Below are 22,703 nucleotides of genomic sequence, written 5' to 3'. Positions count from 1 at the left end.
CTAATGTTTCAGAGTAAAAAAAGTGTTCCTGTGTTCAAATAGAGCACAATGACGGAGAATGGACTAGAGAAGTATGCACACTGTGTAGGAATGTGTCAATCAGAACACGTCATCATAGACGGAGCTCTTCTAAAGAGCTGGTTATCTAAATCAGTTTGGTTAAATAAGGCTACATTTACACTGCGAGGTCTAGTGCTCAAATCTGATTTTTTTCTCAGATCAGATTTTTTTGCATAGCAGCTGTTCACACTGTTGTTATAAATGTGGCCAATATCAGATTTCCAGTGTGAACAGATCATGGCCCTAAACTGATCCACATGCACAAAAGTACAGCTATGGACAGCACATAGTAATTGTGTATACTGTATAAAGTGAATAAAGCAAGTTGTCAGATAATTCTTTAATATATTCTTTAATATTTAGTTTTGTTAATTATCTAATTGAAATATAGCTATTTTAATATGGTGGTATTTTAAATCTATTTTTTTTTAGGGTGGGGTGGGACATGTTGATCAAAAATTATGTAAAAGTCATATGAATCTGGGTACTTCTCGCATACTGTTTTTCTAAATCTATGTATGCGGACATACTACTCGGCTCGCATACTGTTTTTAATGTACTATATAGTATGGGAGTATGCAACTTTGGACGCAGCCCCATTCATGAATTCCCTCGCGGTGCCTCATAAGATAGTGTAGAGTGCATCAAATGCGCACTTTAGAATCTCGCCGGAATTGGTATGTTATCCAGGTACTTCTCGCATACTGTTTTCGAATTCTATGACTGACATACTACTCGGCTTACATACTGATTTTAGCGTACTAAATGAAAGTATGCAATTTCGGCATAGCCATTGGTTTCGAAATTATATATTTTTTAATTGTGAATAATGTCTGCAGTCAGTACAGGGAAACTAGGCTTTTGTCAGTCGTAAGGGGCAATAAGACTGTCCCCAATCCTTAAAGGCTATAAACAACTAAAACAACAGCAGTGTCCAACTACTATAACCAACTTCTGGCTTGGCTAGTTTTTTTTTTTTTTTTTTTGGATCCGTGTTAGCATATTGTCAAGACAATGATGCCGTTTGTGTTGTGAACATCTTAAAATATGTAAAAGAAAAATACTTCCACTTTTAGAAGGTGCGTAACTGTTGTGTAAATGAACTCTGTTATCTAAAATGCATTCTGAATAATGCATGTGAAAGAAAATGTAAATAAATTCACTTCTAATCTAAGCAGTGACAGTAGAACTGTATAAAAGGCGTATTTGTCTCTATAACATAGGATGAATCCAGCTCTCCTGTTAATGGTTCCTACAGTAGACTTATTCTCTTCACCCACACATCTCTGCTTGACCTTTATGCGATCGGTTTTCTAAGAAAAAAATGGGTCGTTCGTGGAGAGCAGGTTGTTGTTTTATATCCCCTTCAGTTTCTCGCTTGGCAACAGAACATATGCTAGGCTCTTGACCTGTGGCCACTTCACATCCATCTCTTCATGCTAATGCATTCGTGTATAAAACAGTGCTCTACACCCCCATGTATCATGAATTTGTTCTGAACATGGGTTACCATCATCCTCAGAGGTCTATATTTGTCAGCAGGGTTAAGAGGGACAGAGGGGGCTGATATTGACTGTGAAGAGATGGGCGATTAACTGTGAGGCTGACTCAGGCGGCTGGTGTCTTTGTACGTCAGGGCACGATGGAAAAGCCAATGAAACAGTTCTCAGAGGGTGTCATAAAGTCTGCTTTATTGCCGGTTTGTGTTGCCTTTGCAGATTAAGTTCAAAGAGAGATGGCTTCTCTTCTCTCTCCATCTTAAATCCCGTTTCTATTGAGTTTCTTCTATGGATATATTCTCAGGGCCTCTGAGAAATAACCCTGCAGTCAGCAGCTGCAGGGCAGAGAGTGATTGTAAATGAGGGAGGATTACTCCCTCAGGGGGCTTTTAACCCCTCAGAGTCTGGCTAGAAGCATCCCCTGGCAAAGAAACCTGTGGTTATGTTCAGATGGGCTTTCTTGAGAAGATGTGACTCATTAGCGGTATCCGTGTGGTGAGATGTTTTTGTAGCCGTTTACTCATTATGCTCCTGACCTGTTTATCCCTTATCCAAAGCTGAAAGTAGCACTGCACCGTTACGAAATGAGAAATATTCATCTCACACTTTATTAGTAGAGTACCTTACTAATAAAATAGCGACTAATAAATGTACAACTGTACATAGTTTGATAGATTAGCTTGAGTCTTTCTTAAAAACAGCTCGCGTTTTAGGTTAGTCCTAATTGATCAAAACTTTAGCAATTGACATAACGCAGTTTGACCGCATATTATTGCACACAATACTTTAAACACAGAAAGCTGAGGGAATATCACCGTAAAAACGACTAACCTGTAGTATTCCTGTTGCTGTTATTCTGTCGTATGCTGTCTGAATCATACTGAATCAATCGGTTCACTTACGCAAACGATTCATCTGAATCATTTCTCGACCAGAATGCCGCGAAAGACGGATGGATGGATGGATGGATGGATGGATGGATGGATGGATGGATGGATAGATAGATAGATAGATAGATAGATAGATAGATAGATAGATAGATAGATAGATAGATAGATAGATAGATAGATAGATAGATAGATAGATAGATAGATAGATAGATAGATAGATAGATAGATATTGTTTAACAGATGAATAAGACAGAAAAATGATAGATAGATAGATAGATAGATAGATAGATAGATAGATAGATAGATAGATAGATAGATAGATAGATAGATAGATAGATAGATAGATAGATAGATAGATAGATAGATAGATAGATAGATAGATAATTAATTTAGTTATTGTTTGACAGATGAATAAACCACGATGGATGGATGGATGGATGGATGTTTAAATGATTTAGTTAGTGTTTGACAGATAAATTAACCAGATAGATAGACAGACAGACAGACAGACAGACAGACAGACAGACAGACAGAGAGACAGATAGATAGATAGATAGATAGATAGATAGATAGATAGATAGATAGATAGATAGATAGATAGATAGATAGATAGATAGATAGAGAGATAGATAGAGTTAGTGTTTGACAGATGAATAAACTTGTTGTTTTTAGAAACACTGATATGATAAAACATACAAATATAGATTATATTACTTTATTTAGATAGATTCATTTATTTATTCTTATAATATATTTATGCTCCTATGATCAATCCAAAGCTTATCATCCATTATTTTGTTAATGGAGCCTTAGCTCAGACTGCCTTTGAAAACAAAGAACTGATAAAAGGAAGTCTGAAGCATGGCCATATCCCTTAGTAATCACGTTTATTTTCAAGCTGAAGCTGGACTGCTGAAATTGAAAAGATGATCAGTACTTCAGCCTCAGCAGAACACCATAAATGTCAAGTACCACAAGAAAATTATTTATATGAAAAAAAAAACTGATGAGAATAGCAGACCATAAAACAGCATACGGTTGAAGCTGCAAACACCTTATCATGTTGTTTATCATCACACATTAATAATTATTCATCTAAAGGCAGGTCAGTGTGTTTATGTGTATTACACTGGAAACTTACATACGCATAAATAAACATTAATACATCATGCTTCTCCAGTTGCATAGTGTCTAATATACAGTTATGTTCTAAACATAGATATTTGCTTTAGATGTTGCCTACACTGTTGTCTATTGGAAGGAATGGGTCAACAGAGTCGCCAATTTTGTACAGGGTTGCACTCCTTTGAAATAAATGTGAGACCAAGGTGCTGAGGACTGGCCATCCAGAGCCATAGATATATATACATATGTATATATCTATGATCGGGAATTTTCCCGGTGGTCATCACGCACATAATTTTTTTTAATTATGAAAATTTTAATTTTCATCAGTTTTTCACATCAATCCATAAGTGATTTCACGGACAAAGAGCGTGTGTTTGTGTGCATTGAAATGTATTATCCTCCCTCCCTGTTAAATTTGATTTAATCATTGTCCTGAAGCACACCCCTTCTCCTGCTTTCACTTCTAATTCTAACAGAGGGAGCGATTCGTTTGTGAATGAATCTCCGTTATGAACTATTCGTTTGAACCATCGATATCCCTGCATCTTAATGTACATATCTACCTTTCTGATCTATATAGCATATTACATTTGTAATATTCAATAATTTAGGGTGGACAGTTTGCACATTGGGGCGCAGGCATTGTTATCTTATCAGGCACCCTAATAAGTTACTTTAAAAACTAGCCAATACTTTACTTAGCAGCAATAGTACAAGTTTCTGGCACCGCAGCGTCTTGTCATATTTCATTTACATTGTTTGGTAATTTTATTAAATAAAACTAGCATAAGCCTAGAATTTAGTGCAGGTTGATGTTAATTTGCCTTAAAAAGTCTGTTACATACAAAATTGTAAAAAACTAAACCTGTACGAAGAGCAAAAGTCCAGCATCTTTAGATTGGCTTTAGTCTTAACTAGTGCAGTTCTATGACATTTGTTCTGGGAGCACTGTACAAATGTGGCGGCGGTATTGAAGCATGCTCGTATGCGATATCTATGTGTTCCAAAGACTTTTTTTTGAAGAAAAACATTCCATGGATGTGAAAGATTCTTTATGGAACCCTCAATACCAGTGAAAATCATTTATTTATTTTCATGAGTGTGAACCAGTGAAGCAAAATAAAGGTAAGAAGCAATCATTTATTTCAGTTTTCCTCTTTTCTCTGCATATTTATAAATTGGCAGTGTGGCTGAACAATTGCATTTAATCATCATATACCTGAGATGAGGAACAGTTAATTTACACAGCATATTTAGAATATGTAAAAGTGTTTGTTTAAAGGCATGATTCACATATAATGAATGAATTACTTAATGTATTAACAGTACAACTGCAACAACAACAACAACACAAGACATCCTGAAATTCAAGAATATTTAAGGCTAAACATTGGCACAATTTTCTCAATTCTTATATTTCTATTCTCAAAAGAACACATGTATGCAATGTCATTTTCATTAAATATCAGCAGGTATTTGATCCCTGGCTTCAGAAATATGATGTGTTCATGGACTTAGAATTTTAATCCATGATATGAACCAAAACAGTAATTAGCAGAGTCACACTAACCCAAGGGATCAAATAGGCTGCAGGCAAAGGCTCAACCTCAAGGGGGCTCTGTAAATAAGAGATAGCATAATAATTAAACGAGGATTTTGATTTGTATAGTTTCATATTTGTTATCAACAAATAGCAAAGTGGCTCCACAGCTCAAAAGTGCTTTCCCCAGTGTTGACACTGCACTTAGAATTAATCACTGTCTCTGACTCACAAATTCCCAAACGCCATCAGATAGAGAGATAATTTCTGAAGCTGGGGCTTCTAAAAAATAATTTGACAACTTCAGTGGATGGAAGCACATTGAGCTGTCTGCCAGAGATTTAAACTGAACATGACCTTCTGTGCCGAGTTGACTTCATTAGGGACTTGCTTTTAAGAAGAACAAGGAAGGGGGCTTTTCAATATCAGCGAGTGACATTTCAGTCAATTTAAGTGTCTGCTTGATTCGTTATGATGTTGTAAATACATATTCACTGATTAACATTCATACTTAAGGGCATTTAAGTGCTTGTCCAGATGTTACATGCTCTTCATTTGGCCAATTGGCCAGTTCTGGCATATTTGTTGTGAAGCGTGGGTCTTCTGACAAAGTATGCAAATCACCAATTTCAGGGATACTAACTCTTTAAATGACCACATGGTTTCGATCTTGACAAACCTGAGAGGCTATAGTGAGGTTCAAGGCTTGGCACTTTTTGGGGCACCAGGTTTCATCTGGTTGGCCAGCTTGAATCTCCTCACTACCCTTCTAGCAAACAGTTGTCATGCACAGGGCATGGCTGAAGCTATGGAGGAAAAAGGCCCCGGTCATGTGATCCTGTGGTTCGGGACGAATGTAACTTTCCAGGAAGATAAAATCACAGTTGCAGAGACTGAGTACAAGGTCTCTGTAGGTTCCCAGAAAAGTCACTGAATTAATCACTGAATCTGACTCGCAAATTCCCAAATGCCATCAGATAGAGAGATCATTTCTGTTCAAGAAAGTTGGGGCTTCTAAAAAATAATTTGACGACTTTAGTGGAATGGAAGCACATTGAGCTGTCTGCCAGAGATTTAAACTGAACACGACCTTCTGTGCCGAGTTGATTTTAGTAGAGACTTGACTTTAACAAGGCTTTTCAATAGCAGCGAGTGTCATTTCATTCAATGTAGGTGTCTGCTTGATTCTTGATGATGTCCTAAGGACATATTCACTGATTAACATTCATACTTAAGGCTATTTAAGTGCTTGTCCAGATGATACACGCTCTTCATTTGGCCAATTGGCCAGTTCTGGCATGCTTGTCATAAAGCGTAGGTCTTTTGACAAAGTAAGCAACTTACCAATTTCTGGGATACGATCTGTTTTAATGGCCACATAGTTTTGATCTTGACAAGCCTGAGAGGATATAGTGAGGTTTGAGGCTTAGCACTTTTTGGGGGACCAGGTTTCATCTAGTTGGCCTGCTTGAATCTTCTCACTACCCTATTGACAGACAGGTGTCCTGCACAGGGCATGGCTGAAGCTATGGTGGAGAAATGATCCAGTCATTTGATTCTGTGGTTCGGGACGAATATAACTTTCCAGGAAGCTGAAATCACAGTTGCAGAGATTAAGTAGAAGGTCTCGGTAGGCTCCCAGAAGAGTCACTGAATTAATTACTAACTCTGACTAGCAAATTCCCAAATGCCATCAGATAGAGAGATAATTTCTGAAGCTGGGGCTTCTAAAAAATAATTTGACAACTTCAGTGAATGGAAGCACATTGAGCTGTCTGCCAGAGATTTAAACTGAACACAAACTTCTGTGTTGAGTTGATTTCATTAGATACTTGACTTTAACAAGGAAGGGGGCTTTTCAAAAGCAGCGAGTGACATTTCAGTCAATTTAGGTGTCTGCTTGATTCGTTATGATGTTGTAAGGACATATTGACTGATTAACATTCATACTTAAGGCCATTTAAGTGCTTGTCCAGATAATACATGCTCTTCATTTGGTCAGTTGGCCAGTTCTGGCATGTTTGTCATGGGCAAGCGTGCTGTGCTTTTGTAGCTAGTGAGTCTTTGGTCACATCAATGCACATTTACAGGCTAAAAATGGTGGTCATGAATGTTTAATTGCAAATGATTACAAATTGCAAAGATGTTTAAAGGAAAATCCCCCCCCCAAGAAAAAAGAATTCCTCTCATCATTTGTTTTTTCTTAAGTCATTCCAAAGGGTATGACTTTAATTTTTTCTGTGAAAGCCAATATACTTTGAGGAATGATGGAAATCAACATTTTTTGACTTTTTTGATTGAGAATGCAAACCAGTTCTTGAAGGGTCCCGTCTCGCGTGCCAAAGGTCAGAGTTTAGCTCCAACCCTAATTAAACACAGCATCGCTTTAATGTATATTCAACTGCAAAAGAATGTAGATGGGCTGGTTTGACAAAGAATTTTTCAACATTTCTGCACCTGAGGACATCTGAGGACATTCCTAGTGATGACAATTGTTTCATCAAGGACAGTGCGTGAACTGTCGTGAAACAAGAATGACAAAAGTATACTCTGGGCTTGATACTTACTAGAAACATCCGGCCAAGTGAGTGTCAGTTAAACTCTAAAGGATTGGGATTGTATATACCTGTTTTAAGCAAAAGTAACCAAGCATTATAATCATGACCATATTATTTTTCTAAGTATTCCCCAAAGTAGCATCCATAATATTGTTTTTCTAAAGCCTTGATACCTGATTTGCAAGTGATAAAAACAAAGTGAAAATATAAAAAGCTATTAACACAATGTCATGTAACAAATATATTTTGTTGAGACTTCTGCTTAATTGAATGTATATGTAAAGCCTCCAGTTCTGCACAAGCCACTTAGTGTGGAGTTAAAACGGGTCATTCCAGCATGGGAGACATAAAAGAACGCTTCAGACCACTGCCTCTAACATTTACTGAGTTTGCATTTGTGACGTTTACTTTGTCACATTAGCTGACCTCTGTTACAATAATCACCTAAACTCCCATTCAAGTCACGGCACCAATGACACCTCCCAAATTATTTATCAACCCATTGTAGGCAGGATTTGATCTGGAGTGAGGTTTACTTGCATAGCTCTCACTAGCTGTCATCCATTTTACCTGTCTCTTAAACCTCACTTTATCTGGGTCACGGCACCAATGCAATGCTACAGACTCAAGGACACACCCTCTAGTATCTTTTACTGGAGTGCCTCTTGAGATCAGGGGAGTAACGTTTACTCACACAGCTCTCACTAGCTGGCCTCCAATACATTTACACTGAATGCAGTGTAAGTTGCTTTGGATAAATGTGTCTTCCAGCTGAATTAGTGGTTCACTTAAAAGTTACTTCACTACACACTTGTCTCCATTAGACTTTTTGTTATATTCCTCAGTTCATCTACAGACTGGACAAGTTTATAGCCAAGTAGGGCAAGAGTTCTGTTACACAGAGACTGAACAGTCTTAACAATGTCAAAGTTTAGATGCACTCTCCAGCTCTGTGCTGTAGCTTTAGAGTCTCTTGTGGTGGAGTACTTATAGTTCCACTCTGAAGAAGATGGGACACTGCTATTGGTGTTATCAACAATCCATTTGAGGACTCTTTGATGTAGGTCAAGGCCTAGAAATCTGTATATCTCCTTTGCCTTTTCTTCAGGATTCAAGGCCAGGTCTTCATATCGCACCAATAGATACCTCCCTCTCAGCCATGTTGGTTTCAGGAGGCCGGTTTCCACAGAATACTCGATATCTTTGCAGGTTCTTGTTATTTGTGTCAGGTCCACATACCGTGGTTGACGCCCAGTGGCGTTCCAGATCTTCCAAGCCCTGAATTTGCTGGCAAAAGCAGTCATTCGGGAAGCAAGAATGGCACGGGGGTCTCTCACCAAATGGATGATACGCAAATCTAAACGTGGGTCTTCTGACAGAGTACGTAAGTCACCAATTTCTGGGATACGAACCGTTTTAATGGCCACATGGTTTCGATCTTGACAAGCTTGAGAGGCTATGGTGAGGTTCAAGGCTTGACACTTTTTAGGGCACCAGGTTTCATCTGGCTGGCCTGCTTGAATCTCCTCACTACCCTCCGGGCAGACAGGTGTCATGCACAGGGCATGGCTGGAGCTACGGCGGAAAAAGGCCCCGGTCATGTGATCCTGTGGTTCGGGACGAATGTAACTTTCCAGGAAGCTGAAATCACAGTTGTAGAGATTGAGTAGAAGGTCTCGGTAGGCTCCCAGAAGAGCTCTACCATCCAGAGCCCTTTGCAGGCGGCTACTAGAATTGGTGAAAGCCTGCTGCACGTGATAAAGAGGCTCAAAAAGGTAAAATATGCCTGGATGTTGATTAAAAAGCTGTCCAGTAAATGAGGAGCCACTGCGGGTTTGTGCAAACAGAAGGATGTGCTTCCGAGCTGCAGCACCACTAGTTTCTGCAAGGACACGGCTGTCATCGCACAGAGATTTCCATCTTTGCTCTGGGGAAGAGAAGTAGAGAAATTGAGATAATACGGCACTCTGAAACCACAGAGGACATTATAAGGCCACAGAAGACCCAATTAGTTCAGCTTCATCTTTAATCAATCAGTTATTTGGGTAAGAAATACCTGGAGCTTCAGTTAGGGGGGGGAAAACAGAGTACAATCTTAACTAACTCTTTATTAAAGTCCAACACAATTCAGAAACCTTTTCTCCCTGCTGAGAGGGAATGTGCAGCAACAATAGTGCTATTTTGAAGATCTGGATTGCTTCCTCTTGTGGTGGTAATCATTTCACCGTTTTGGGGAAATACATAAAACTGAAAAATGAACAATCCACATACTGCACATACAAAAAAAGATTATGGGACTTTCGCTCAAAATGAACAATTACTATATATAGCAGGAGGGTGGGAGAGACTGATAACGCTTGTAATTACGGCTGATGAAAGACTGATTGCGCGTGGCACATTAGGTTGTGCGAGTCGACGCTTGCTGGAAGTGCAAACAGCTGGTCCTTGAGGACATAATACAGCAGATTAATGATGAGATAATTGTAGAATTAATTATTGATATTCCATCACTCGTTCCTTTGCAGCGGATGATGGGGGAATTTCTGGGTTGCATTTCTACAGGTTCTCTTTTCATTTCTTTCCATACAAACTCGCTTATTAAAGAAGTGATGACCTGAGAGTGATAAGCCTATAGAGATAATGTCATTTAGATCCTCCAGAATTTTCTTGTCAAAAAAAAAAAAAAAGAAAAACAGCTAAAGCTACATCCATAACCAAACATGAATTATAATTAAATTTGAGTCTCTATGCAAACTATAATTTAATGGAGGGCTTAAACTGTGCATAAAAATGCAGCCTGGCATATGGACTTGAATGCAGATGAAACTGACTGCACATCAATAGATTGGTTATTGCTGCTATACAGAATTGGGGCTCTAAAAATGCTGTAAAGTTTAGGGAAGAAACTACACTACCTGACAAAATCTTGTCGTTAATTTCAGTTGTAAGGGCAACAATAACTGGATTTCTGGTTGATCATTTGGAAAAGTGGAAGATGGTAGATTTTTTCGATGAATCATCTGTTGAGCTGCGTCCCAATCATCTCAAATACTGCAGAAGACCCACATGGGCCCAGGATTCTCGCAGAAATCAGTCGTTTGGTGAAGGAAAAATCGTGGTTTGGGGTTACATTCTGTATGGAGGTGTGCAAGGGATCTGCAGAGTGGATGGCAACATCAACAGCCTGAGGTATCAAGACATTTGCGCTGCCCATTACAGTACAAACCACAGTAGAGGACAAATTCTTAAGCAGGATAGCGCTCCTTCTCATACTTCAGCCTCCACATCAAAGTTTCTAAAAGCAAAGAAAGTCAAGGTGCTCCAGGATTGGCCAGCCCATTCACCAGACATGAACATTACTGAGCATGTTTGGGGTAAAAATAAAGGAGGAGGCATTGAAGATGAATCTAAATGTTCTTGATGAACTGGATGAGTCCTGCATGAAAGCTTTCTTTGTCATTCCAGATGACTTTATTAATCAGTTATTTGAGTCATTGCAGAGATGTATGGATGCAGTCTTCCAAGCTCATGGGAGTCATGCACCATATTAATTCTTTTTCCACTGCACCATGACTTTATATTCTATACTTTACATTATAAGTGACAAGTCTTTTGTCTCAGCAAAGTCAGACCTTACTGTCCTAATTAAATAATTAAAAATCAAGGCATGATTACATTTTGTTTTGGTAAAATAAGCATAATCGAGAGGCCTTTGCCTTTCATATAAGCCACTTGTGATACCAAATCATCAACTAGAAGTCAAGTTATTATTTCTTGTTCCAAAAACTTGGATAAACGACAAAACTTTCGTCAGGTAGTGTATATTTAAAGGCTGCAAAGTTTTATTCACACTAAAGATTATAACTATGACATTAACAGTAATGTTTTATAAAAAATTCTATAAAAGAAAAGCAACCACACCACAACTCTAACAGCACGTATGAAGAATATTGTTGGAATATTTCTGGATTGTTAGACCTTTTTTCCCATCCTGTTGACCTTGAGCCTTTAAAGCAACTTACAACAAAACAGCATCACTTGTAATAAACAGAGCATCACTGTCCTTGCAGGAGCTCATCTTTACAGTTACCATTATAGTTTGGATTCTGAAGGTTAACACAAGACTCTAACCAACTAGTCTTCTAACCAAATCTCACTGCTTTATTTATTTATTTTCATTTTACTGTACAATACTTATTTTTTGATCGTATCATTCATTCATTATCTTTTCGGCTTAGTCCCTTTATTAATCAGGGGTCGCCACAGCGGAATGAACCGCCAACTTATCCAGCAAATGTTTTACACAGCGGATACCCTTACAGCTGCAACCCAACACTGGGAAACACCCATGTACTCTTGCATTCACATACATACACTACGGTCAATTTAGCTTATTCAATTCACCTATATCCCCATGTCTTTGGACTGTGGGGGAAAGCGGAGCACCCAGATTAAACCCACGCGAATATGGGAAGAACACGCAAACTCCACACAGAAATGCCAACTGACTCAGCTGGGTTTCGAACCAGCAACCTTCTTGCTGTGAGGCGATCATGCTACCCACTGCAGCACTGTGACACCCCTTTTTTGGATTGTAGATTGTTGAGTGAGGTGTAATAAAAACAGTGGCTTGCTGGTGTGGTGCGACATTGCTCCCAGATCTAAATTAAAGGAATTATCATTCTCAGGCTCGTAGCCAGAGGGGTTCAGGTGGTTCAAAATTCCAAAACTGGTCCCATACATGAGCTTATTTGTCCAGTTTTGATTGCTATACCATAATAATTGTGAAAATAACCCATCGAAAAAGACTTTAGCATCAAGCAGAATCCTCTGTTTGCTGTCACTTCGGTGTGACTTCAGCTAATCAGTTTTAGCCAATGCAAAAATTATTTTTCATGAGTCCAATAAGCAGCTGTTGAACATCCAACAAGCTTAACTAGCTAAAATAGTGCTTAAAGTGTTATAATTAAATAGAAAATGAAGCGAATAATTGTAAAAAGGTCCACTTTTTGAAAAAAAAAAAAAAAAAAAACCCTCGTACGAGCCTGGCTCTGAACATCCTGTATCAAACTGTGAAACCAATTCACTATAAAATTAAATGAAAAAGACTGGCTTCTTACTGATGCGGTTTGGAACTTGGCCCTAGATGCAAATGAAGACATAACATTGCACTATACAAAATCTTCTTGTCTTTTGGTCATTTAGTTTCTGCATAGACTTATTTAATGCCCTTGTTATTCAGTTACTTCAGTGCAAAATCAGTGGGCAGAGCTAAAAAGCAGTGGTGTAACTGTGTTTCTCAACCACATTTCTGGAAGACCACCAGCTCTACACATTTTCCATGTCTCCTTAACCAAACACACAAGATTCAGATAATCAGCTCATTAGCAGAGACTTAAAGACCTTTAATTGGTGTTACAGACAAAGGACAAAACATGCAGTGTTTGTGGACCTCCAGGAACGTGGTTGAGAAACACTGGCATAAAGGAACGTGTTGATCTCATAAAGCTTAATATAGAAGCACTTTCCACAACATTTTGGAAGATTAGTTTCCATTTAAAATGAAACTTACTGGATTTTTTATAGAACAATGGCATCTAATATCTCAAAACATCAAGGGAATTTAGATTTTTCGGTTCATCACTTCTGAAAAACGCTAATTTTCATCTCGAAATGTTCCTATCTTCCAGTGACAGCTCTGTTCTGATGGAAGCTCACATATTAATTGTTGTAGGATGGTGACTCACCTTTACCCTGATGTACTTGGCAGTGGGTGGAGTCTTGGCAGGGGCCGCTGAAGGAGTCGTGGAGGGAGCGAATAGCGGTGTACTGAACCCCTAATGATGTGCACACGAGCAGCAGCAGAGTCTTCCACGAGCACTCCATACTGCTCCCACACCGTCACATGCTTCGCTCTGTCAACAAGGAAAGCATGCACTCTTATATGCACTGCAAATTTGCAAATTTTTTGTTTCTAGTGCAAATATCTAAACAATTTTAAATGAAGAAGCATTTTCTAAACAAGCAAAACCATTTTGTTTTAAGATATAATGTATTGAAATTAAGTTAAATGATCTGCCAATGTGGTAAGCAGAATAATCTTGTGTCAAAAGGAAAAGCAAGATTATATTAGAATAGTTTTAGCATATTATTTCTGAAAAGAAGACAATATTTTTTGCTTGTCTTGAAAATGCTTCTTCATGTAAGAATTTTTGGATATTTGGACTAAAAACAAGACACAAAAATCTAATTAAGAAAGTAGTATTAGATAAGGATTAGGCTTTTCATTAAAAAGGACATCAATTTTAAACTTTTAATTCAAGTACCTTTGGAGAGGTCTGCTTTAACTATAGGTGAAATGTCTGCTTTGCTTTTGAGAGATCATTACATTGAGTGCTTAATTTGAGATGCATTATCATTGTAGATGTTAAAGCGTATATAATGAAATGGGGCTGTATTAAAGATTTTCTCACAATCAAAAAATAGGCTACTTTGCTCTATTACCACACTCTTCCATACTTTAATAATTTTCATACCTTAGGGAATTACCCATTTTTCAGGCTTAAAATAATCTAATTTAAAATATTACAAACAAAAAATATTACAGCTGTTTATTTTACATTAAACATGTAAATATCTATGCATTTTTATTGTGGAAGCTTTGGTTATTAACATAATCATTAAACAGACTACTTTGTTTTATTACCACACTTTTCCTTACTTAATTAATTGTGAAATCATTAGCTTAAACCACAAAAATGTATCTATTTTTGGTATTTAGAATAATATGATGTAAGTCGCTTGATTTGTTGATGAAAAAGCTAAAGTATGTTCCTCTTCTTGATCCGTGAGTCTCTGATTTCATTTCTTACATCAGGAAAAATATTGTTAACCAAATTGAAGCATTTTTAATTTGAGATTAAATAAGTCTATACTTGGTCACTAACATTTGTCTCATATTCTGTGCTATTATTGTGGAATAAACAGTAGAATGGGGAAGAATTTATAACATGTGATATGAATTATGTAATCAGACACCAAAAATGTAATCCTTATACAGATTGCATTTTTAAATAATCATAATCAGATTATAGTAGATCCACACAATTTGTGTGAAATTTTTTTAAACAGGATTATTCACAATGTAGAGCGGTCATGTAAAATTAAGTATGATTCAAGATTCTGAATAAAAAAAAAAATAAATAAAAATAAAAAAAACAACATCAACAGAACAAATTAGCTATAAGTTATTTAAATGCATTTCAAAAGTAGTCAGTATGCATGACCTAAAATATGTCATCCAGAAATCATGAAATTTGTAATACAGTAATTAACAGTCAACTGTTTAACAGCAAGTGAAACTTTGACACTTTTTATATGTTAATCAGTTAATCTTTCTTTCTTTCTAGGGATATCTTAGTCAACCTAAACAAAAATTATCAAATTTATTTGATTTTTTTTTATTTAAAAACAACAACAACTTTATTTTCAGCTATAAATAAAATATTGGTCAATTTAATTACACTTATGTATTAAAATAATTAAAACTGAAGTAAGAAAAAAAAATACAGACACACCTAATACTATTAAAATACCAATAAAAATGACAAAAACAACTACTTACTGTACAAAGTAGTCAAAATATAAAGTTAAAAAAGTCATTCAAATATATTAAGATATAAAAAACACTTTTATTGGCCGGAATATCAGCAATAAAATTTAGGCTTTTTTCAAAGATCTGAAAGCCCAAGACAAATGAGGTATAATCAGTCATCTCAGCCCATCTGCAGTTGTTTCAAAACAGTTCCTCTACCAAATATTGAAGGATACCATCTCCAAGTTAGTCACACATGGCAACCCAAGCTAGTTGGTCTTTTCTCAGCTAAAAATCCACTTCCACTTTCAAATTGCTCAGACCTGCTCCAAATCAATGTGTTGCTTGTGCAGTTTTCAGTTCAGAGTTGCTATTAGAAATGCAATATCTGCAGCATGTCCTCTGCCTCTCATCACAGTCTCATTTCTCTTCAAATGCTGAAAAATACCATCTTAAATAATGCAGGGCCTATTTTAGCTGTGATGTATGTTGCCACATGTGTCTCTTGAGCCAGCCTTTAACAACAATTTCATCAATCAGAGGTGGCACAAAATTGCCACTGATGGCCGCAAGTACGATTTCTGCAGTTATGGCCTGAATAAATACGGTCTGTGGTATTGGCAAAAGTACACATGCTGTATATTCTCTTGTTCAGTTAATTTAAATTAACAAAATCATTTCAAAGATATGTAGCATGGACGTTTTTCGAATTTCAAATGCATTATTAGAGCTTAAATTTACTGATATAGCAATAGAACGCTCCACACACTCCTTATCAATGAACAGGCATGTCGCTTGCCTCGGGTTCCTCGAACTTTGCATGAAAAGGCTCTTGCTGGCTTGGTAATTGAGCATTCAATGAGGTGGTTTCTCTGTGCCTTTTAATAGCTACAACTGCAAGTCTGTATATAATGACACTTGAACACAGATATATGCTAAAACAGTCATTCAGGAGATACTGTAGATCGATATATGAAGAGTTTAGATGCAAAAACCTCTAAATGCCATTTGAGTTTTTTTTCTAAAATTAGCATTTTTCTTAGACCCCTGTATGTTTAATAATTTTACTTTAATGGTGATTAATAAGTTCTCTTCATTGCCTTTAAAGTAAAATAACTGTACATAAACATAGGAGGCTGAAAACAATGCTCATTTTAGGAGAAATTTTTGTTTTTAGCATCTTCATATACTGGAGTTGCTAATATATGGGCATGTCAGCTGCTCACTGTAAAAACTATAGTGGTTTTTAAGATACATTTTTTTTGAAAAATCCCAGCAGGCACACAACATCATAAGATGTTAATTTTGAGTTAGATTTAGGTTGTGACATCAGGTGACCAACATTAGCCAGGATAACATTGTTTTGACGTCCAATAACAACATCAAATAATGTTCATATTTGGTTGATTTTAGGTTGTGTTGGAAGGTGACCAAAATCCAACGTTGAGCGAACATCTTAAACCAATGTCATACTTATGTCAAATACTAACATTTACAGTATACGTCAGGTATGGCAACCAAAATCCAACGTCTGATAGACGTCATATTAATAATGTCCACACAACGTCAAGCCGTAACATCATTAGATGTTGATATTTGGTTAATTTCAGGTTGGATGTTGGACATTGATGTCGGCCAGGTGTTTGGTCAACCCAATTTTCATTTCCAAACAAAATGTAACGTCCCCACAACGTTGGGGTACAAAGTCAATCTGACATCATGTTGACATCATATGCCGACAGGAATGCTATGGTAAAAATCTCTAAGCTGATTAACGATAAGTTTCCTTACTTCTTTATGCTTTTTGTTGATGTTATTATGGTTGCTATTATGTACATTTGATTTGAATGTTACATCTAATGTTTTACAAAAAATGTTTATTGCATTAATTTCATGTGAGTGCACGATGATGATGTCTTTTTTTTTTTGACTGACACTGTGTGCCTGCTATATATCAGTATGTTTCTCTGCTGTGTGGTTTTGTCTGTGTAACAAAAGCCCCTTTTACACATACAGACCTTTCCGGAAAATTACAAGAAATACTAGCATACAGATCTGGTATGTGTTCACAAGCCCTTTTTGAAAATACCAGTAAATTTGTTTTGTCAATTTTCCAGAAAGAGAAGTACCGCTGCACTGTGTGAACGCAGAAGGAAAATTGCTTGACGTGAGACATCTACTTCAGCCAATCAGAACATTCAGACATATTTACATCCGCACTATGAAAATAAAAGCCTTTGAATATTTTTCCACACACATTTAGCTGCAAGATGTTAGTCAGATAACATCTGATAGTTTCTATGTTCCTTCCTAATGCCAACTGTTAAATTTAATGGCTAATTCGTATTAATTCAATATAAATCCTACAATTTAGTACGATTTGCTCATCCCACAAATGATGGTTGGGTTTAGGGGCGGGGTTGGGTGCCATGCCTCCTTTTTTAAGTCGTACAACTTTGATTAACTAAACTCGTGAATATGAATTCGTACGATTTAGCCACCAAACTGACAAAACGTAAAATAGTTAAGTTTCCTCGTAAGATCAGGCTGGATAAACCACTGTTTGTTTACCTTCAAGCTCAGCTTCCGTTGCTTGACGCGTGTGCACATGAAGCAGCTTATGAGTGCCAGCACAGACACATTATGAACATCTCGACATGTGAAAGTGTTCCTCCATATGTTTGCATCTAAGTTGTCCGCACTACTTATCCATCCACATAATTTGTAATGTAGTCAAATCTGTAAACGTTGAGCTGCGGTTCGCATTTCTGCTTTTGGATGTCTCACAAATCAGCTGCATGAATGCTAAAGCTTTCAATAAAAGTGAAACATCAATAAAAGGCTGACCCCTTCTATGTTTACAAATACAAGCGCAGCCGTTTATTGGTCATTTCTGGTTAATGATGTCAGAATTTAACGGTATTTTGGAATGGATGTGTATAAATGGTCTTTTCCAGAAAAACTACTGAACGTCTGTGTTGTTTGAACAACTTTTTTTATTAATTGACCGGTAAAGTCATTCGGGAAATTTTCCAGATATTTACCAATATCACTGCGTGAAAGGGGCTAATGATGCAAGGTGTAGTATTTCAAATCGTTGGTGTAGTAACACTATAAAGTCATTAAATATGATAGAAATTAGAAGACTTCTCTTCAGTTTCTGACCTATTTTAAACAGTGAAATTCTGGCGATCACAGATGCTGCTTTTAAACGGTATATTTTTATTTATTTTTTACAGTGCTTTTCTGAACCTCCTGTTGGTCAACCCATGTTTTCAGCAATATCTACATTTTATTTACAAGAAATAGGTCAAGAACACATTATGGTGGCTCTTGAAATACAAAATTAATCAAATCTGACATATACTTTGGTGTCTAGACTGCAGTAAAAACTGTCTCTCTTTCTCTTCAATCACCGCGAGCATGAAAGCATCATTGGCTGCAGCTCTTTTGAAAGCATTTACAGGATTTTCAGGGTTGTCTCTTACAATAAACTCTCTTATCATTCTGCTTTCTCATTCAACAAACTGATTACCACATTGGGAATATGGAGTGTTGGGGAAAATGTATTCCCATCAATGTGCACATTGTGAGCTACGATTAGCTTTCTGTGCCATTTGACAAAATCGCTCCAGCCACATCGACCAACACAATTGAGCACCAGTACTATCATCCATGAGAGTGCTACTGGAAGAAAATTGATATCTATTCCTGTCTGTCACATTTCTTTCTCTGTCTCTGGGACTCCTGACCTTGCTGTGAATTTATTAATTCATTTTTTAAAACTCATTACATGACAAAACAGGTTGAAACAGTTGCTCTTTCTCTACACCTAATAGATAGTTTGAGAATTAATTAAACATCTGAATGAATATGTGAATTCTTAAGAGCACAAAAATTCCAATTCACCACATTTTGAAGACTAATTTGAATCCTGCAGATATAATTATGCAAAATCTGTGTTTTACCAAGGTCTTCATCATTTTAAATTTTAAAAATCCCTTTTTACAAAATACTTTTTTCCTTTGCAAATTTATTATTGAGGTGTTAGCGCAACATCAGAGAGACATGCATAATTAATTAATCAATCAATCAAAGGTGTTTGAATGAACATGAAAATTATTACTTTTGTGTCTGAACACTCTCCATGAGTCTGTTTGCCTTGAGGCACAGTGTTATTCAAGGTTAATGTGTGTTTATGGCCAATACAGCTACAGGCAAGACACTAATGTGAGCGACCAATCCATAATATCAAAAAGGCATAAATACAGTCTCACTCAATAAATAGCCATCAAAACGTCCATAGTGCATTAAGCCATAGCTTTCTTGCAGGATTTGCAAGTAAAAAATGCTGAAAATAATACTCAAAATCAGGATAAATTTGCTCAGGACTTTTTCCAGAGACTGGATAAATGCTTTAAATAATGTTCAGTATCACGCATTTCATAAAACTTCGATGTATCTTGAGGGTATTAATTTCATTTTGTCTGTATACAGTATGCTTTTGGACTCTCAAAGAGGTGGTATACGTTGACTTGGATTTTATAAATCTCCAAGGATCGCGATTTCAGCTGCAAATTTCCTTTAATGTTCTTCTGAAGAAAAAAGTCACTTACATCTTAGGTGGCCTGGGGGCGAGGAGCCTGCATTAATAGCATGTATTTCCTTCAGTAGGTTTATTTAATCTCAAACAGTTTTTTTTTAGCTTATTTAAAGTTATGAGCTGGTGCTAGCTGGTTTAAAATGGTCTCACAGCCTGGTTAAACTGATATTCTAGCAAATATAAACTGCTAAAAACATTTAAAACCTCTTAAAGACTAGCTTACATGACCAGTCTGATGATCAATTTCTGACAATTTAATTTAGTCTTGTTTAAGAGAGATAATTTACTATGTAAATCAAACTACTGTTTTAATTAGTTTAAATTGATAAAATTGAATCAATCACGAATCATACACAAAACTCTCAACAAGCCTAACATTTTTAAAACACAAACAAGTCTATTTTGTATCAAGTAGCTACTCTAACTTCATATCACCTATTGTTGACAGCAGTTTACAGATCTCTAGCTTGTTTATGTGGTCGCTTCTGTTAAGAGCATCCTCTGTCACGCAGCCTCCGCTGACACAACTTCTTCCCCAAGCTCTGAGGGAAGCTAAATTAAATTCATTTGCAGTCTAGAAGTTAGTAATATCAATATTAAAGTCTCAAATCAAACATTAGGGACACACAACATTAAAGAAACCCCGATGAAAACAGTCGGATGCGAGCGGACGCTGACGAGAGGACGCGCGTTTCTTACCATTCACGATGAGCTGAATATTCCACAATAAAACAAGCATGGACTCGATACAGCGAAGTTGTTATTCTGATCGTCCTGCGGGTCTGGAGTCAGTCCACCTTTGTCAGCCAAACAACGGTACGTATGAAGTGACAGATGGACCATGTTGGCTTTCTGTGAAGCAGGGGTGGGCATCTCATCACGCGTGGAGAACCAGTGGCTCATTCTCCTCCACTGTCGTTGGTTTGTCTGCGCTCTGCTTTAACTCAGAGACAGTGACTGGAAACGGAAGTTATTTGTACCTTTCAGTCCATAGACACTGGTTTTCAAAGTCTTTCAGAAAATAAACGCGTGTACACGAGTTTGTTAAAGGGACACTTTACAAAAATGAACTGGTTCCAGCGGGAACCTTGAAGTTGAAACGACATCAAATTGACATCAAGCATGCCCTAAAAAAACACCTTAAAATGAATATCGAATTGATGTCAACACCTTGACGTCCTCTTGCCACACACATTGATAACATTTTGACCACCAAAATAATGAGACAAAACAAAACTATTATATAGTAAAAGTTTTATTAATCTGAAAGCTTCAATATCACAAAAAAAAAGTTTAAATGTAAAAATACAAAAAAGTAAAAAAAAATAAGTTCAAATATAAAAACACCTTTACAAGTAAAACGAATAAGAGTTTGTTTTAATATTACAATAAAAATATTGTCATAAACCTTAATATAACGAGGTTCACAAATAATTACAATTTATTACTTTAATTTGACATAATTTTAAATGTACTTACACAGTGGAAAAATACAGCAATTTTATTGCCTAAAACAGACAATTTGCTGTAATTTGTCAATAATGATATAATACATGAAATAACAGTCAAACTGTTAATATACAGATATTGTTTGTAATTTTTATGGAGTTTTGAATATAATTTAAAATAACAGAAAAAAATACTGTATACCTTTAATTATAAAGTACCTAAACTGAAAGTCAAACTGTTAGTTTAGAGAGATTGTTTGTCATTTTACTGAGTTTTTAATATAATATGAAATGACAAAAACAAAAAAGGGCGACAAAAAATTAAATGGTGCAGTAGGTAGTGCTGTTACCTCAAACCAAGAAGGTCGCTGGTTCGATTTTGGGCTCAGTTGGCGTTTCTGTGTGGAGTTTGCATGTTCTCCCTGCGTTCGCATGGGTTTCCTCCGGGTGCTCCGGTTCCACAGTCCAAAGACATGCGGTACAGGTGAATTAGGTAGGCTAAATTGTCTGTAGTGTATGAGTGTGTATGTGTGTGGATGTTTCCCAGAGATTTGTTGCGGCTGGAAGGGCATCTGCTGCACAAAAATGTGCTGGATGAGTTGACGGTTCATTCCGCTGTGGCGACTCCGGATTAATAAAGGGACTAAACCGACAAGAAAATAAATGAATGATTGACAAAAATTACTGTAAAACATTTAGAGATATTTTCTGTAAAATTATGTTTTTTTACAGTGTGGATCCTTAAAATGCATGTAAACTACCTTGATGTCAAAATGACATAAAACTGACATAAACATTAGACTGGCGCCAATAAACATCAAAGATGTCACCAAAAATGTTAGTTTTTTGCCAGCACTGTGGCGCAGTGGTTAGCACTGTCTCCTAACAGCAAGAAGGTCATTGGTTCAAGCTCTGACTGGGTCAGTTGGCATTTCTGTGTGGAGTTTGCATGTTCTCCCCATGTTCACGTGGATTTCCTCCGGTTGCTCCGCTTTCAAAGACATGCGTTATAGGTGAATTGATTAAGCTAAATTGTCCATAGTGTATGTGTGGGTGTGAATGCAAGAGTCTTTCGGTGTTTCCGAGTGCTGGGTTGCAGCTGAAAGTGCACCCGCTGCGTAAAATATATGCTGGATAAATAGAATGTTCATTCCGCTGTGGTGACCCCTGATTAATAAATGGACTTAGTGAAAAGAAAATGAGTGAATAATGTATGGTTGTTATTTTGACGTCCTTGTGACTGCTGAGTTGTTTAGTACATGCACTCTTAAAAATAGACTTTCACTAAAGGCATTGGTAGTCCCTTGAAGAATCTTTAACATTGATAGAAACCTTTCATTCCACATAGGTTTTTTAGATTAAATCTATGAAGAAAAAAATAAC

The 22,703-nt window shown here is 36.8% G+C and overlaps 1 protein-coding gene across 2 annotated transcripts; it reads right to left on the bottom strand.

Annotated features, from left to right (window-relative positions):
• Window positions 1-4,644: 4,644 nt before the first annotated feature.
• Window positions 4,645-20,786, bottom strand: si:ch73-62b13.1. 2 transcript variants are annotated; one of them, XM_087291300.1, is made up of 3 exons: window positions 20,572-20,786; window positions 13,423-13,590; window positions 4,645-9,602 (listed from the first exon to the last, which is right to left on the bottom strand). In XM_087291300.1, the coding sequence occupies exons 2-3, from the start codon at window positions 13,559-13,561 to the stop codon at window positions 8,479-8,481; spliced, it is 1,263 nt and encodes a 420-aa protein (XP_087147426.1). In that variant the 5' UTR covers window positions 13,562-13,590; window positions 20,572-20,786; the 3' UTR covers window positions 4,645-8,478. The 2 variants fall into 2 exon arrangements, with proteins under 2 accessions (XP_087147426.1, NP_001076420.1); NM_001082951.1 differs by lacking the exon at window positions 20,572-20,786 and having other exon boundaries at window positions 8,479-9,602; window positions 13,423-13,561.
• Window positions 20,787-22,703: the final 1,917 nt, after the last annotated feature.

Source organism: Danio rerio, chromosome 18, assembly GCF_052040795.2.
Source record: "Danio rerio strain M-AB ecotype USA chromosome 18, GRCz13ab, whole genome shotgun sequence".
Lineage (NCBI taxonomy): Eukaryota > Metazoa > Chordata > Actinopteri > Cypriniformes > Danionidae > Danio > Danio rerio.
This window is presented reverse-complemented; position numbering and strand designations above follow the sequence as displayed.

What these genes read in the sequence shown, in the direction of transcription:
- si:ch73-62b13.1 (XM_087291300.1), bottom strand. Translation starts at nt 13,561, where the DNA reads ATGGAGTGCTCGTGGAAGACTCTGCTGCTGCTCGTGTGCACATCATTA. An exon ending in CCAAGTACATCAGGGTAAAG is followed by an intron (nt 9,603 to 13,422) that starts GTGAGTCACCAT and finishes TCTCTTCCCCAG; the next exon opens with AGCAAAGATGGAAATCTCTG.